This window comes from Anomaloglossus baeobatrachus, chromosome 1, assembly GCF_048569485.1.
Source record: "Anomaloglossus baeobatrachus isolate aAnoBae1 chromosome 1, aAnoBae1.hap1, whole genome shotgun sequence".
NCBI lineage: Eukaryota > Metazoa > Chordata > Amphibia > Anura > Aromobatidae > Anomaloglossus > Anomaloglossus baeobatrachus.
The window spans coordinates 68,636,090-68,651,359 of NC_134353.1; the positions used below are offsets into that span (position 1 = coordinate 68,636,090).

General features: G+C 42.3%; 1 protein-coding gene across 1 annotated transcript in view; it reads right to left on the reverse strand.

The window, feature by feature from the left end:
• Nucleotides 1-4,166: 4,166 nt before the first annotated feature.
• LRPAP1 (LDL receptor related protein associated protein 1) overlaps nucleotides 4,167-15,270 on the reverse strand; it is a 51,755-nt gene continuing 40,651 nt past the window's right edge. The window contains exons 5-8 of the mRNA XM_075333172.1: nucleotides 12,698-12,853; nucleotides 6,997-7,079; nucleotides 6,670-6,846; nucleotides 4,167-4,558 (exon numbers count right to left, since the gene is read on the reverse strand). Coding sequence (XP_075189287.1) covers nucleotides 4,490-4,558; nucleotides 6,670-6,846; nucleotides 6,997-7,079; nucleotides 12,698-12,853 — 485 coding nt within the window. The 3' untranslated portion in view covers nucleotides 4,167-4,489. The remainder of the gene's footprint in view (nucleotides 4,559-6,669; nucleotides 6,847-6,996; nucleotides 7,080-12,697; nucleotides 12,854-15,270) is intronic.

Consider the following 15,270-nt stretch of genomic DNA (forward strand, 5'->3'; position numbering starts at 1 on the left):
GTTTGCAACTACAGATGGATTTGAGTAAATTGGAGAATTGGGCTGAAAAATGGCAAATGAGGTTTAACACAGATAAGTGTAAGGTTATGCACATGGGAAGGAGAAACAGATGCTACGATTACTTACTAAATGGGAAACCGCTGGGGAAATCAGACATGGAAAAAGACTTAGGCATCTTAGTCAATAAGAATCTAAATTGGAGTGCCCAGTGTCAGGCAGCAGCCACCAAAGAAAATAGGGTGATGGGATGCATTAGAAGAGGTCTGGGGGCACGAGATGAAAACATCATTCTCCCTCTGTACAAATCACTCGTCAGACCACACTTTGAGTATTGTGTGCAGTTTTGGGCGCCGGTGCTCAAGAAAGACATTACTGAACTTGAAAGGGTTCAGAGGCGGGCTACTAAAATAATAAATGGAGTGGGTGCATTACAATACACGGAAAGGTTATCAAAATTAGGTCTATTTACTCTAGAAAAGAGAAGACTTAGGGGAGACCTAATAAATATGTACAAATATATCAGAGGGCCATATAGAGATCTCTCCCATGATCTGTTTGTACCAAGGACTATGACAAGAACAAGGGGGCATTCTCTTCGATTGGAGGAAAGAAAATTCCTACATCAGCATAGAAGAGGGTTCTTCACGGTAAGAGCAGTGAGGCTCTGGAACTCTCTTCCTGAGGAAGTGGTGATGGCCAACTCACTGAACAAATTTAAGAGAGGAATGGATGCTTTTCTTGATAGCAAAAGTATAGAAGGTTATAAATAGCATAATCTTACAGGTAGATAGAAGAGCGACCTAGATTATTAGAGGAATGGGTGGGCTGCAACACCAAGACAGGTTATTTAACTTGGGGTTATTTAGTTTGGAAAAACAAAGGCTTAGGGGGGATCTAATCACAATGTATAAACATATGAGGGGACAGTACAGAGACCTTTCCAAAGATCTCTTTACACCTAGGCCTGCGACTGGAACACGGGAGCATCTGCTACGTCTCGAGGAAGGAAGGTTTAATCATAATCACAGACGAGGATTCTTTACTGTACGAGCAGTGAGACTATGGAACTCTCTGCCGCATGATGTTGTAATGAGTGATTCCCTACTAACATTTAAGCAGAGCCTGGACGCTCTTCTTGAAAAATATAACATTACCAGTTATATATATTAGATTTTATGACAGGGTGTTTATCCAGGGAACTAGTCTGATTTCCGTATGTGGAGTCAGGAAGGAATTTTTTTCCCCATTGGAGCTTATTTGACACATTGGTTTTTTTTTGCCTTCCTCTGGATCAACATGTTAGGCTACGGGTTGAACTAGATGGACTTAGAGTCTCCCTTCAACCTTAAAAACTATGAAACTATGAAACTATGAGTGCAGGGTACAGTGGCAAGTAAGTGGAAGAGGTGTCCATCTTTCCTCTCACTAGCACTAGGGCCCACTGTAGTTAAAGTGTTCCTGGTGTACTCCTTGTCTCCTCGTAGGGTTTGCCCCATTTTGTGTGTTTGGACTCAAGATGGACTCTCCCCTTCCTCAGTGGTTGGTTTCAGCCTCTTCAGCTCGGCCGCATCTCTGAGCACTGACCACCTTGTACTTCTGTGTCTTGCTCAGTGGTGCTCGGTTTCAGCCTCTTCAGCTCTGCTGCATTTCTGAGCAATGAATACCTTATATTTCTGTGTCTTGCTCAGTGGTAGTCAGTTTCAGCCTCTTTAGCTCAGCCACATCTGAGCACTGAACACCTTGTACTTCTATGTCTTGCTCAGTGTTGGTCGGTTTCAGCCTCATCAGCTCGGCCGCATCTCTGAGCCCTGAACACCTTGTACTTCTGGGCTTCCAGGGAGGCTGCAGTTCTGGAAAATGGCGGCACTGGGGAACAATAGCTTCCTGGTGGCTTCACATTTGATTTTTCTCAAATCTTTGGCAGTTAATGCAAGTCTTTTTATAAGGTTGTTTTTTGCAACCCTGTTAACTATGTTCAACAAACCTTTGATGGTTCGGTTTGGTATTCGCTCCTCAATATATTAGCAATTTCAGGAGTGGTACATCCCTGTAACACTTTTTTGGCTTAGGAGGAAGACAAGTTGCCTAATAATTCTGCACACGCTGATAAAGGGCGTTATACCCTAAAGGCCCTGTCACATACAGAGATAAATCTTTGGCAGATCTGTGGTTGCAGTGAAATCATGGACATATTGTTCCATTTGTACACAGCCACAAACCTGGCACTGATTGTCCACAATTTCACTGCAACCACAGATCTGCCGCAGATTTATCTCTGTGTGTGACAGGGCCTTTAGGCCGTACCCACCCTCATTACACATCACCTGATCTACTCCATCCAATAAGCTTTCAGGTTTGTACAGCGTGGAGGTGGAAAAATCTGAAAAAAATAAATAAATAAATAAATAAATAAATAAATATATATGATGAGGTTTTCCTTCACTTTTTCTTGGTACAGTTACACAATTTTTGAAGGATCTCAGCAGGAAGGTTGTTCCAAACATCTTGGAAAACTAAACACAGGTCTTCAGTGTCTGAGACTTGAGCAAATCCTTCTGTCTTCTCATATAATCCCAGACAGACTGGATGATGGTGAGATCGGGGCTCCGCTGGGGCCGGATCATTACTTCTGTGACAGCTTGTTCTTCATGACATTGGCTGTATGTTTGGGGTTGTTGTGCTGCAGAATAAATTCTGAGCCAATCAGACGCCTCCCTAATGGTATTGTATGATGGATAAATATTTACCTGTATTTCTCAGGATAGAGGACACAATTAACACTGACCAAATCCCCAACTCCATTTACTCAAGTTAAGCCCAAAACGTTTAAAAAGGACCCACCCTCCACCATGCTTCACTGTTCCTGCACACCCTTAATATTATACCGCTCTCCAGCACTTTGGCGATCAAACAGTCTTCTGTCACAGCCAAAAATTTCACATTTTGACCCATCAGTCCCGAGCACCTGCTGACATTTTTCAGCCCCCAGCTCCTTTTTTTTTTTCTTTGTTTTTAAAGCAGAATTGATCCTGCTTTTTAAGGCAAAACGGTCACGCCAAATATTTATGCGATATAGATTTCTATTTTGGTTGTTCATGTTGCATTTTGTTAATAGATAAGAATAAAATTATAATTACTTATGTTTGAAGACATTTTTACTTTGCAGCATTTTTTCACACCTTCCTAAAACTTTTGCACAGTACTTGGACAAATAAAAAAAAAAAAAAAAAGTGCATTACAAAAATCTGAGCCAATTCCACTTATTCTGCATCTACTGGGAGTCCACATTCAACCTTCCAAATATATATCTGTAGAGTATGGGCTCATTTACAAGTTAGGGATTTTTCTTGTAGGCAAAAATATAAAAAAAAATACAAATTTTCACCAATGTTTTTGATCAAAGTGTCAAAAATTCATTAGTTTATCAGGTGTAAAACAAAAAAAACCCCCAAACAATCCATGAAAAAGTGGACGGCACAAAAGTGGCATCCAGGTACAGTGCGACTTTCACGGACCTGTCCCTCTCTCTTTCCCTCCCTCCCCGTCTCTCTCTTTCCCTCCCTCCCAGTCTCTCTCTCTTTCCCTCCCTCCCAGTCTCTCTCTCTTTCCCTCCCTCCCAGTCTCTCTCTCTTTCCCTCCCTCCCCGTCTCTCTCTCTTTCCCTCCCTCCCCGTCTCTCTCTCTTTCCCTCCCTCCCCGTCTCTCTCTCTTTCCCTCCCTCCCCGTCTCTCTCTCTTTCCCTCCCTCCCCGTCTCTCTCTCTTTCCCTCCCTCCCCGTCTCTCTCTCTCTTTCCCTCCCTCCTTGTGTCTCTCTCTTTCCCTCCCTCCTTATCTCCTCTCTCTTTCCCTGGCTGCATTGTGACACGCCAACATTCCATTCGAGGGCGTGGCTGCGCATTCTTCTGAAGTTCTGGCTGCATTGTGGCTCCGAGCTCCATTGACTTTAATGGAGGCAGGATTTTTGGCGAATAACTGTAAAGTGTGGGGTTAAAATTTCTCTCAAAACAGTCTATGATGCTCCCTGAGTAAAATGGGGTGTCTGTGAAAAATGTTGGGCTTGTACATGCAACGGGTGCGGATTCCTTTAGCGGACATACACACATGCACTCAGCTTTATATATTAGAGATAATAAATATAACAAAAAAATTAAAGTTCTGATATTTCAATAATTTTATAGAAAATATTTAATTAATCACAATCAATGGATCTCTAAAAGGCAACTTAAACTCATCCGGTTTCATGAAATACAAAACAAAGCGTGAAGAATATATACACAATTCAGTGTTCTACAATTTTGGCAAACTCTACGAATGTCAGAAGATTTGGAATATTGATTGAGGTTGTTTGGACACTGAACGCTTCCCCCTGTGTGGAGGTGAGGAGCACATCTGCCGCGGAGAGTTTCCAGCTTCCCCGGTAAGAGCGGCTCTGAACATTTGATTTGGCCTTTTGTATGAAATGTCTCTGTTTTCACCCTCCCAGTCTTCGATCACAGCTCGTTGTGGGGGAGGCCATTCTTAAACACGCGGCTCGTTAAATCCTGGAGATGCTTCTTTACCTACATAGGAGGAGAACACAAAAATATCCAAAAGTGTTAGTGTCATTAATTGTATGGATCTTTGTGATTTCTATGCCGGAAGGATAAACCAAGCAGGGAAAGAATGTTAAAACAGAGGGAAAAAAAAATACAAAAGCCTCAAAGAGAGGAATGGAGCAAAGAGAAGGCTTTGCTGCCCAAGACATAAGTGCACTATTGACAAATCTTGTTATTTCAGCAGCAACGGGAAGCAATTTCTGCAGAATTTCCAGGGTGATATTTTGTAAAAATGACTCCTTTTCTCTTCTCATCGGGATTGAATTAACCCATTCAAGACCAAAGCTTAAAAGAAACAAATGCCTATAAAATTAAGTTTGCTTTCTTATTTTTTTATTTCTATTAATTAATTTCTTGCTTTGGGGCAGGAGAGCGCTGGAATGGCACAATCTACCCCCTCCTAATATCTTTGTATAAAGATCTAAAGATCACAAAAACACAGATTCTCACCTAATTCTGCAGGGGAACTCCAGACTACCCATCCAGACTGCCATTATTGGGGGGCTCCAGACTACCCATCCAGACTGCTGTTATAGGGGGCTCCAGACTGCATATCCACACTACTGGTATAGGGGGGCTCCATACTACTGGTATAGGGGGGCTCCACACTACCCATCCAGACTACTGGTATAGGGGGGCTCCACACTACCCATCCACACTACTGGTATAGGGGGGCTCCACACTACTGGTATAGGGGGGCTCCAGACTGCACATCCACACTACTGGTATGGGGGGGCTCCAGACTGCACATCCACACTACTGGTATAGGGGGGGGGGGGCTCCAGACTGAAGGTAAAGGGAATGGTCCAGATTTTATACGATTTACAATAGGTTACATACTTAGCAATTACAAGGTTAAAAAGTGAAATCTGATAGGCCACATAGTGATTATTTCCATATAAACACTAGGACCGAAAACATCTGATAATGGCAGCTGCTCTTTATACATTCAAGCTTATGTGCAGGTAAATACAGCATAATAGTAACATGAGTTAAGACATCGGCCCCATCAGGCAAATGTCAGGAGCTGAAGACTCTCAGTGGCGATGAAGACAGATGGAGTCTTCTGTCTGACATTCATGGTAATAAATAGGGATGATCGAATACCAAAATATATGACTTTGCGAATATCCGACGAATAGGTCGCCGCTATTCGCAAATATTCGACGCGCAATGCAAGTCTATGGGAAACCCGAATAATTTCACGTTGGACCCAACGGCGAGCTGTGGTGACTGAGGAAAAGGCTAAAATGGATGGGCAAAGGCAGAAACAGCATGGGCTCTCTCTCTCGGAAGTCAGAAATGAAAATGAAAGTATCGGAGCGGATGGTGTTTTATTCGTCGGATACCGAATGGCACGAATTGACTGCTATCTGTCGGATACCGAATAGTGGCGAATACATTCGCTCATCCCTAGTAATAAACCTTATTCTGGAGCTCATAAAAGGATGTGCGGAGTTACGTACAAAAGAAGACAGATCAATAAATCCTGGAAGATTTTCTGATCACATAAAAGTCCCTGTGCGCAAACAGATGAGGCATTTTTCCCATCTCACAACGTAATGGCCCATAGCTAACATATAACATCACTTTGGGGAGGACGGTTCACTGGGACCCTCACCCACCCTGGGAATGTACATGCCTCAATTTTTGCCTCCTGGCTATGCAGTCACCTCTATTCACTTAGAGAGGACCTTTTATTTAGACTGAGTCAATCCTCCTATTGCCACTGATTCTGGAACAGTTTTTATTTTTCTTCTGTGCCCCTTCATTACAATGTTATGCCCCCGTGTAATAAAGGTGCAACCTACTGGGCGTGTACCACAGATCTTCTGTGGGTGTGGCCAAGTTTTGATTGGCCAGTGCCGGAGGGCAAACGCCCACAAGGGGTCAGGAGACAACTGTAGCCGCTTTGTTTTACAATTAAAACCCAGGGATCACACATTTATGTCCTGGTCTATCGACAAAAAAACTACATAGTTCATGAAGTCAATTCACAAATATACTATCCCTGCCCCCCTCAAAAAAAACAAAAAAAACAAAAAAAAAAAAACCCAAACCCTGTGGATACCGACCTTATATCCCAGCTCCTTTATCTTGTCAGAGAGGGCGCTATACTTCTCTTTACTCTTCTTGATATGCTCCTTGTCCCCGGACTCTGCGATGTGCTTCATCTTTTCTTGTGAGATTTCAAGCTGCTTCTGATAATGTTGGTGTTTCTCGATTTTCGTTTCAAAGTGTTTCAGTTCCTCCTAAAGTTATAAAAAAAAACAAAAAAAAACAAAACAATTTATATAGATATATATTACACATAAGAAAAAAAAAAAAGTCCATTTAGGTTCCAGGCAGCAGGGGCGTAATGATTTGCAGTATAGCGGCGGGTTCTAGTTGTGTTATTTTACCTTGAACGAATCCAATTCACTGGAAGAAAAGTTTGCGCTCCTTGCCATGTCCCACAGATCATTGACTCTTGGCTCATTAAAATCTGAAATACGGAAAAATAATTAAAAAAAAAAAAAACAAAAAAAAACAAAACACCAAACCCCAAAAAACAACTAATTTTGTAAATGTTCTTTTTCCAATCTTTTTGTTTTGGCTTTTACTGTATGAGATCAATATTGCAATATTTCACTAGTTTGGGCAATGACAGCAATACCAAATGTTTAAATTGTATTTGTTATATAAGTTTAGTAAAGGGGGGGAGGGGGCAGGCAATTTTTTTTTTTGTTTAAAAATCTTTATTATTTTTACATTTTTAATTATTCCTACCATCTCTTGATTGCCTACACAAGACTTTGCAATACAGTAGTATTGTGGTCTAAAAGTATAACAGACGATCCCCCTAAGAAGCTCAGACATAGTCGAGGCTTCATAGGTATATAGTGTACAAACATGCCAGACACCGGGGCTTTCGGCCATTTAAAGGGAATCTGTCAGCAGGCTTTTTGCTATCTCATCTGAGAGCAGCATGATGAAGGCAAAGAGATCCTGAATCCAACAGTGTATCACTTAGATTACTGGGTGCAGCCATTCTGATACAATCTGAATTTTTAGATTTAGTCATGTAGCAGAGCTGAGAGCTGCACTAGCACACACCAGGCTCTCCACAGAGTTTGTACATAAACCGTGAGATGTGAATTAGAGGAGGGGGTGTGCTGGACTGCCCTGAGTGTGACATTGTAGTCCGAGCAATGATAAGTTCTGCTGCATAAACAAAGCAAAAACAACAGATGGGACCATGACAAGACAGGCATCCCTGAATTCTCTGTGTTCACCTTTGCAGCATGCAATTTTCAGCTTACATAGCAAAAAACCTGCTGACAGATTCCCTTTAACACCTTCACGACCGGCCGATTTTTCGCTTTGTTTTTTTTTTTCGCCATTCTTTTTCTAAGAGACGTAACTTTTTTATATTTCAGTCAATATGGTCATGTGAGGGCTCATTTTTTGCGGAAAGAGCTGTACTTTTCAATGAAACCATCAGTTTTCCCATATAGTGTACTGGAAAATGGCAAAAAAATTCCAAAAGCAGAAAAATTGCAAAAAAAGTGCATTAGCACTATTGTTTTTGAGATATTTTATTCACTGTGTTCACTGTATGGTAAAACTGATGTGTGGGTGTGATGCCTCAGGTCAGTGCGAGTTCGTAGACACCAAATATGTATAGGTTTACTTTTATATAAGGGGTTAAAAAAAATTCGGAAGTTTGTCTGAAAAAAGTGGCGCACGTTTTACGCCATATTCCGTGACCCGTAGCGTTCTCATTTTTCGGGATCTATGGCTCAGTGACTGCTTATTTTTTGCGACTCGAGCTGACGTTTTTAACGGTACCATTTTTGCGCAGATGCTACGTTTTGATCGCCTGTTATTGCATTTTGCGCAAAAGTTGTGGCGACAAAAAAAACCCGTCATTTTGGCTTTTGGAATTTTTTTGCCGCTACGCCGTTTACTGATCAGATTAATTGATTTTATATTTTGATAGATCGGGCATTTCTGAACGCGGCGATACCAAATGTGTGTATATTTTTTATTTTTTTAACCCTTTAATTTTCAATGGGGCGAATGGGGGGTGATTTGAACTTATGTTTTTTTTTTTTAATTTTTTCAAACTTTTTTTTTTTATTTTTCTAGTCCCCCTAGGGGGCTATTGCGATCAGCAGTCCGATCGCTCTGCACTATCTGCTGATCACAGCTACAAGGCTGTAAACGGCAGATACGTGCACTTTCTGCTTCCCTGGCCTCCGTGGAAAGCGAAAGTGAAAGTAGTTCATGTCTAGCACAGGAGTCATCACATGACCCTGTGCTACCATGACAACCATCGAAAGTCACGTGACTTCCGGTATCGGGCGGTAATACTTTACCGCGATCGCGTTTATAATGGCGCTGTCACATATTGACAGCGCCATTACAGGAGTTAAACGGCACGAGCAGATAACGATTCTGCTCGTGCCTAGCAGGCACACATCTCAGCTGTGAAAATCAGCTGAGATGTGCGCCGATCGCAGCATGCTGCTGCCAGGAGACCGCGGGCAGTAACGTTATGACCGCTAGGACGTAATTTTACGGCCCGCGGTCGTTAAGGGGTTAATACCTTTCAAATATCAGTGTCAGGATCGTCATCTAAGGAAATGGATCAAGCGCTGATCGCATGGGTTACTCTTGAAAGCCTGCAGCATAATACAGCCGGCACCAACCAACTCAGCTCCTGACTAAGCTTGCTAATTTCATGCCTGGTGGGTGTCTCTTTTCAAACATATGGCGATACTTATCTTGCAGGGATTTTGTATAATCTGACAGCACAGCTGCACTTCAATTTTGCAAGATTCAACACTCAACTGGGCAGGCACCCTCACTTAACTGAGCACCTGCTTACAGCTTTCATTTTGGGAAGCATAGTCCTAACATTAGGCCCCCTTAACACACCCGTTTAAAAACTGCATGTGTGGCACATTACATTTTGGCCATCCGTGTGTATTATCTGCATGTTACTGGAATGATTAAAAGGAAGAATGAAATTATGAAGCTTTTCCTATATTTTGCAATGTTAAACATGGAAGTCATCCATGTGCAGTACATGTTTTTTTTTTTCTACAGACCCATGGGCTTGTATAGGTCCATGCTGCCATTTAAAAATGGACATGTATCCATGTGGATCACACGGACACGTGCATAGTCTGTGTGAAAACAGAGGTGTGAAGTCTCCATAGTTTTTCATTAGTATGCGTGTGCCCATGTGTTATGATCCAGAACCATGGAAGACAACCATAAATCATTGGTAAAAGGTGACAAAAGCATTGGCAACTAATCTGGCCGCTATCCCCTTACTAACCATCACAACTAGAAGTAGCCGAGGGGTGAACTAACATCCTGTGCACCGCGAACCCAGCCGGAGAACTAGCTATCCTAAAGGAAGGAAAGATGAATAACTCTCTGCTTCAGAAAATAGACAAGAATAGCAAGCCCCCCACATGCAAAGACTGCGGTGATATAGGAAAAACACAATACACAGATAGATGATAGGATTAGCAAAAGGTAAGGCCCTACTGACTAAATAGGACAGGATAGGAAAGGGACTGATGGTGGCCAGAGAAAAACCCTGCAAAACTCCAAGAACCTGATAGTACAAAAAAGATTGCTAGATCTGAACTCCGTCCTATACCAGGCGCTCTTGTAATACCAATGAACAGAAAGCAGGAACCATTACAAATTCGACAAGCAACAAATACATGGACTTATAGGAGCAATACTCCAAACATAGCTGCAGAGAGCTTTCCAGTTAAGCAACTGAGAGGGAAGATCCCTGCATGCAAATAAACTGAAAACAACCACAGCAAATGACAAACTCAGATAAGAACAAAAAGAACCAAACAAAAATAAAAGAGCCAAGCACTTATCTGGGGTAGATGTGGTCTTGAGCAGGATGAAGCAAGCTGGCGAACAAAGAACAACTGACATCCGGCATAGCCTGCTATCAGACCAGGGTTTAAATAGGCAGAGTTCGCAATGGAAACGCCCATTGCTCAACACACCTGGTCTCTGTCCAAACCATTCCTGGCCACAAGAGGGAGCATCACAGCAGCCAAAGCATAACTGACATTCACAACACCCATGTGTCTGAACATGTGAAAACGGACACCACATGTATTGGAAACAGGGACGTGTGTAGGGGGCCTTAGGCTATGTGCGCACGTTGCGTACAGTCACTGCAGAAATTTCTGCAGCGATCTGAAGAGCACATGTGCGCTTTAAATCGCTGCAGAAATGTCCGTAGTGAAGCCGATTCCATGCGCTCTGCCTGCAGCTCCTCCCATAGACAGAGCAGGAGCTGCAGGCAAAGCGCATGAAAGAAGTGACATGTCACTTCTTTTTACGCAGCGCTTCGGCAGTAGCCGAAGCGCTGCGCTCTAAAACGCCACGTGCGCACGGCCCCTGCACAATCTCCATAGACTGTGCAGGGGACGCAGGACGCATGCAGTTACGCTGCGCTACAAAGCGCATCATAACTGCATGTATTTGCGCAACGTGCGCACATAGCCTTAGGTATAGTACAGTAATCTAATGTGCCAAAACTCTACCATCAGCTTGGGCTTTAAAAAGGGAACCCGTCACCAGTTTTATGCCCTATAAGCTGCGGCCACCACCAACCAGTAGGCTCTTATACAGTGTGTCCACCCATTTCCTATCCACCGCCATTAACTTGAGAACGGCGGCAGCTATAGACATAGAAGTGGTGTCTAGGTATAGTAAAGTAGCCATGCGCTACGCAATGACACCACCTATAGCACCACCTGGTGGAAAACAACAGAGTTAGCATTTTTATCTTGAAAATGTGGAACAAGATAGAGGAAAAAAGTGAATTACAAAGTTGTAGGGCATCATCACTTCTATACGAATCGACACCTTGCATACAGAAATGCTATGATTAGAACATGTAAAACTCACAAGGCTGCAGACGTGAAGCGATACCTCATGGAGACCTTCCTACAAGTCATTGGGTATGGTGGCTGTGTGGAGTGGCCTCCACGCTCACCTGACCTAACTGAGGTGGACTTCTTTCTGTGAGGTCACATCAAACAGCAGGTGTATGCGACCCCTCCACCAACATTGCAGGACCTACGACGACGTATCACAGATGCTTGTGCAAACGTGTCACCTACCATATTGCACAACGTGCAGCAAGATACAGTATGCTGTCCAGAGTCCAGCTGTGCATTGCAGCTGACGGTGGCCACTTAGAGCGCCATATGCGTGACAAGTATTCAATGGTTTTTTTTGGGTGGTGGGGGGGGGGGTTGTCATGGGTTTCACATCATAGCATTTCTCTATGCAAGGCGTCAATTCGTATTGAATTGATGATGCCCGACAACTTTGTAACTTACTTTTTCTCTATCTCGTTCCGTTTGAGTTAAAAATGCTAACTCTGTTTTCCACCAGATGGCGCTATAGGTGGTTTCATTGCGTAGCGCATGGATACTTTACTATACCTAGACACCACTTCTATGCCTATAGCTGCCGCCATTCTCAAGTTAATGGTGGTGGACAGGATATGGGTGAACACACTGTACACAGCACTCTAACATGATAGATATAGATCTTCTAGGTGAATATTATAAAGTGTTTACATTCTACACAGCGGCCTGGGCTCTTATATACAGGATGTTAGAATGCTGTATATAAGAGACCACTGGTGATGGCTGCTGCTTATAAGCCAAAAAAGTGGTGACAGGTTCCCTTTAAGAGCTCAGCTAATTGGCTAGACGAGTGTCTGTTGACAAGGTATAGGCTGAATTATGAATGCAGCTCTGCAGGAGAGAGAGCACTCTTCACAGCCACAATCTTGGATTGTGAGGCCCTAGCAATCAGCATGTCAGGATAACTTGCAAAGCTGGAACAACCACTTAAAAGTATTATAAAAGGATTTAACTTGTCAATAAAAATTAAGAACATAAATAATGGGATGGATTTACAAAGTGACTTAACGTATTCCCCAACCCCTCCCCCCCCCCAAAGTACAAAGTGCAGTGAAAAATGCTCTATTGTCCTTGATGCAAAATAAGCTCTAAAATGGGATTCCACCACGGATCGTGCGTCCCGGAGACTCACCTCTTTCACCGGTGTAACCTTCATGACTTATTTTCCGAAGACGCTCAAACCCTTGGTTTATGCTCCGGAGTTTGTCCTTTAAGTCTGTGTGTTTGCTGTGCAGGTCTTCTGCCTTAATCTCATTTTCATCAGGGCTGATAATATTTTTGTGGATTTCTGTTACCAAGAAGAGAAATAAACAGAACCATGAGCCTTGTGTGCTGCACCTCGCTGTGTCAGTGTCCAAGAAAATACTGTGTGATCTGCACAGCCGCAGTGGATCAGGAACCTTTTTGGGCACATTAAGGGTTTGTTTTTTTTGTTTGTTTTTGAAGACTTCAAGGGGGTACATACAGCAACCATTCTCTGCATCATGACGACATGTGGAGGAACACAGGAGATGCCGACAAGACAAAAAAAAACAAAAAAACCCAATCCCCCCCCCCTCCACAACTAATGGCGTCAGACCGTACAGTATTAAACTGTACAAATTAACAACACAATCTACTGAAGATGGTCCCTCTACTCTGCAACATAAGCCTGCAGCTGCTGTATACTCCCAAATTTTTATTTTTTCTAAATATTTAAATATATATATATATATATATATATATATATATATATATATATATATATATATATATATATATATATATATATATATATATATATATACACACATACATACATACATACACATATACACATCTATATATACATATATACATACATATACATACATATACACAGTTAGGTCCAGAAATATTTGGACAGTGACACAATTTTCGCGAGTTGGGCTCTGCATGCCACCACATTGGATTTGAAATGAAACCTCTACAACAGAATTCAAGTGCAGATTGTAACGTTTAATTTGAAGGTTTGAACAAAAATATCTGATAGAAATTGTAGGAATTGTACACATTTCTTTACAAACACTCCACATTTTAGGAGGTCAAAAGTAATTGGACAAATAAACCAAACCCAAACAAAATATTTTTATTTTCAATATTTTGTTGCGAATCCTTTGGAGGCAATCACTGCCTTAAGTCTGGAACCCATGGACATCACCAAACGCTGGGTTTCCTCCTTCTTAATGCTTTGCCAGGCCTTTACAGCCGCAGCCTTCAGGTCTTGCTTGTTTGTGGGTCTTTCCGTCTTAAGTCTGGATTTGAGCAAGTGAAATGCATGCTCAGTTGGGTTAAGATCTGGTGATTGACTTGGTCATTGCAGAATGTTCCACTTTTTTGCACTCATGAACTCCTGGGTAGCTTTGGCTGTATGCTTGGGGTCATTGTCCATCTGTACTATGAAGCGCCGTCCGATCAACTTTGCGGCATTTGGCTGAATCTGGGCTGAAAGTATATCCCGGTACACTTCAGAATTCATCCGGCTACTCTTGTCTGCTGTTATGTCATCAATAAACACAAGTGACCCAGTGCCATTGAAAGCCATGCATGCCCATGCCATCACGTTGCCTCCACCATGTTTTACAGAGGATGTGGTGTGCCTTGGATCATGTGCCGTTCCCTTTCTTCTCCAAACTTTTTTCTTCCTATCATTCTGGTACAGGTTGATCTTTGTCTCATCTGTCCATAGAATACTTTTCCAGAACTGAGCTGGCTTCATGAGGTGTTTTTCAGCAAATTTAACTCTGGCCTGTCTATTTTTGGAATTGATGAATGGTTTGCATCTAGATGTGAACCCTTTGTATTTACTTTCATGGAGTCTTCTCTTTACTGTTGACTTAGAGACAGATACACCTACTTCACTGAGAGTGTTCTGGACTTCAGTTGATGTTGTGAACGGGTTCTTCTTCACCAAAGAAAGTATGCGGCGATCGTCCACCACTGTTGTCATCCGTGGACGCCCAGGCCTTTTTGAGTTCCCAAGCTCACCAGTCAATTCCTTTTTTCTCAGAATGTACCCGACTGTTGATTTTGCTACTCCAAGCATGTCTGCTATCTCTCTGATGGATTTTTTCTTTTTTTTCAGCCTCAGGATGTTCTGCTTCACCTCAATTGAGAGTTCCTTAGACCGCATGTTGTCTGGTCACAGCAACAGCTTCCAAATGCAAAACCACACACCTGTAATCAACCCCAGACCTTTTAACTACTTCATTGATTACAGGTTAACGAGGGAGACGCCTTCAGAGTTAATTGCAGCCCTTAGAGTCCCTTGTCCAATTACTTTTGGTCCCTTGAAAAAGAGGAGGCTATGCATTACAGAGCTATGATTCCTAAACCCTTTCTCCGATTTGGATGTGAAAACTCTCATATTGCAGCTGGGAGTGTGCACTTTCAGCACATATTATATATATAATTGTATTTCTGAACATGTTTTTGTAAACAGCTAAAATAACAAAACTTGTGTCACTGTCCAAATATTTCTGGCCCTTACTGTATATATATATACACACACACACACTCACACACACACACACACACACACACACACCAGATAAAATGTGAATGTGGTCTTAAAATCTACTACATACCCTTTTAGGGATACTAAGGGAGACTAGATAATACATTTCCAATTTTCCCTTTTAAACAGTCGAAAAATGGCAGCACTTTGATGCCATCCCTATTTTTATG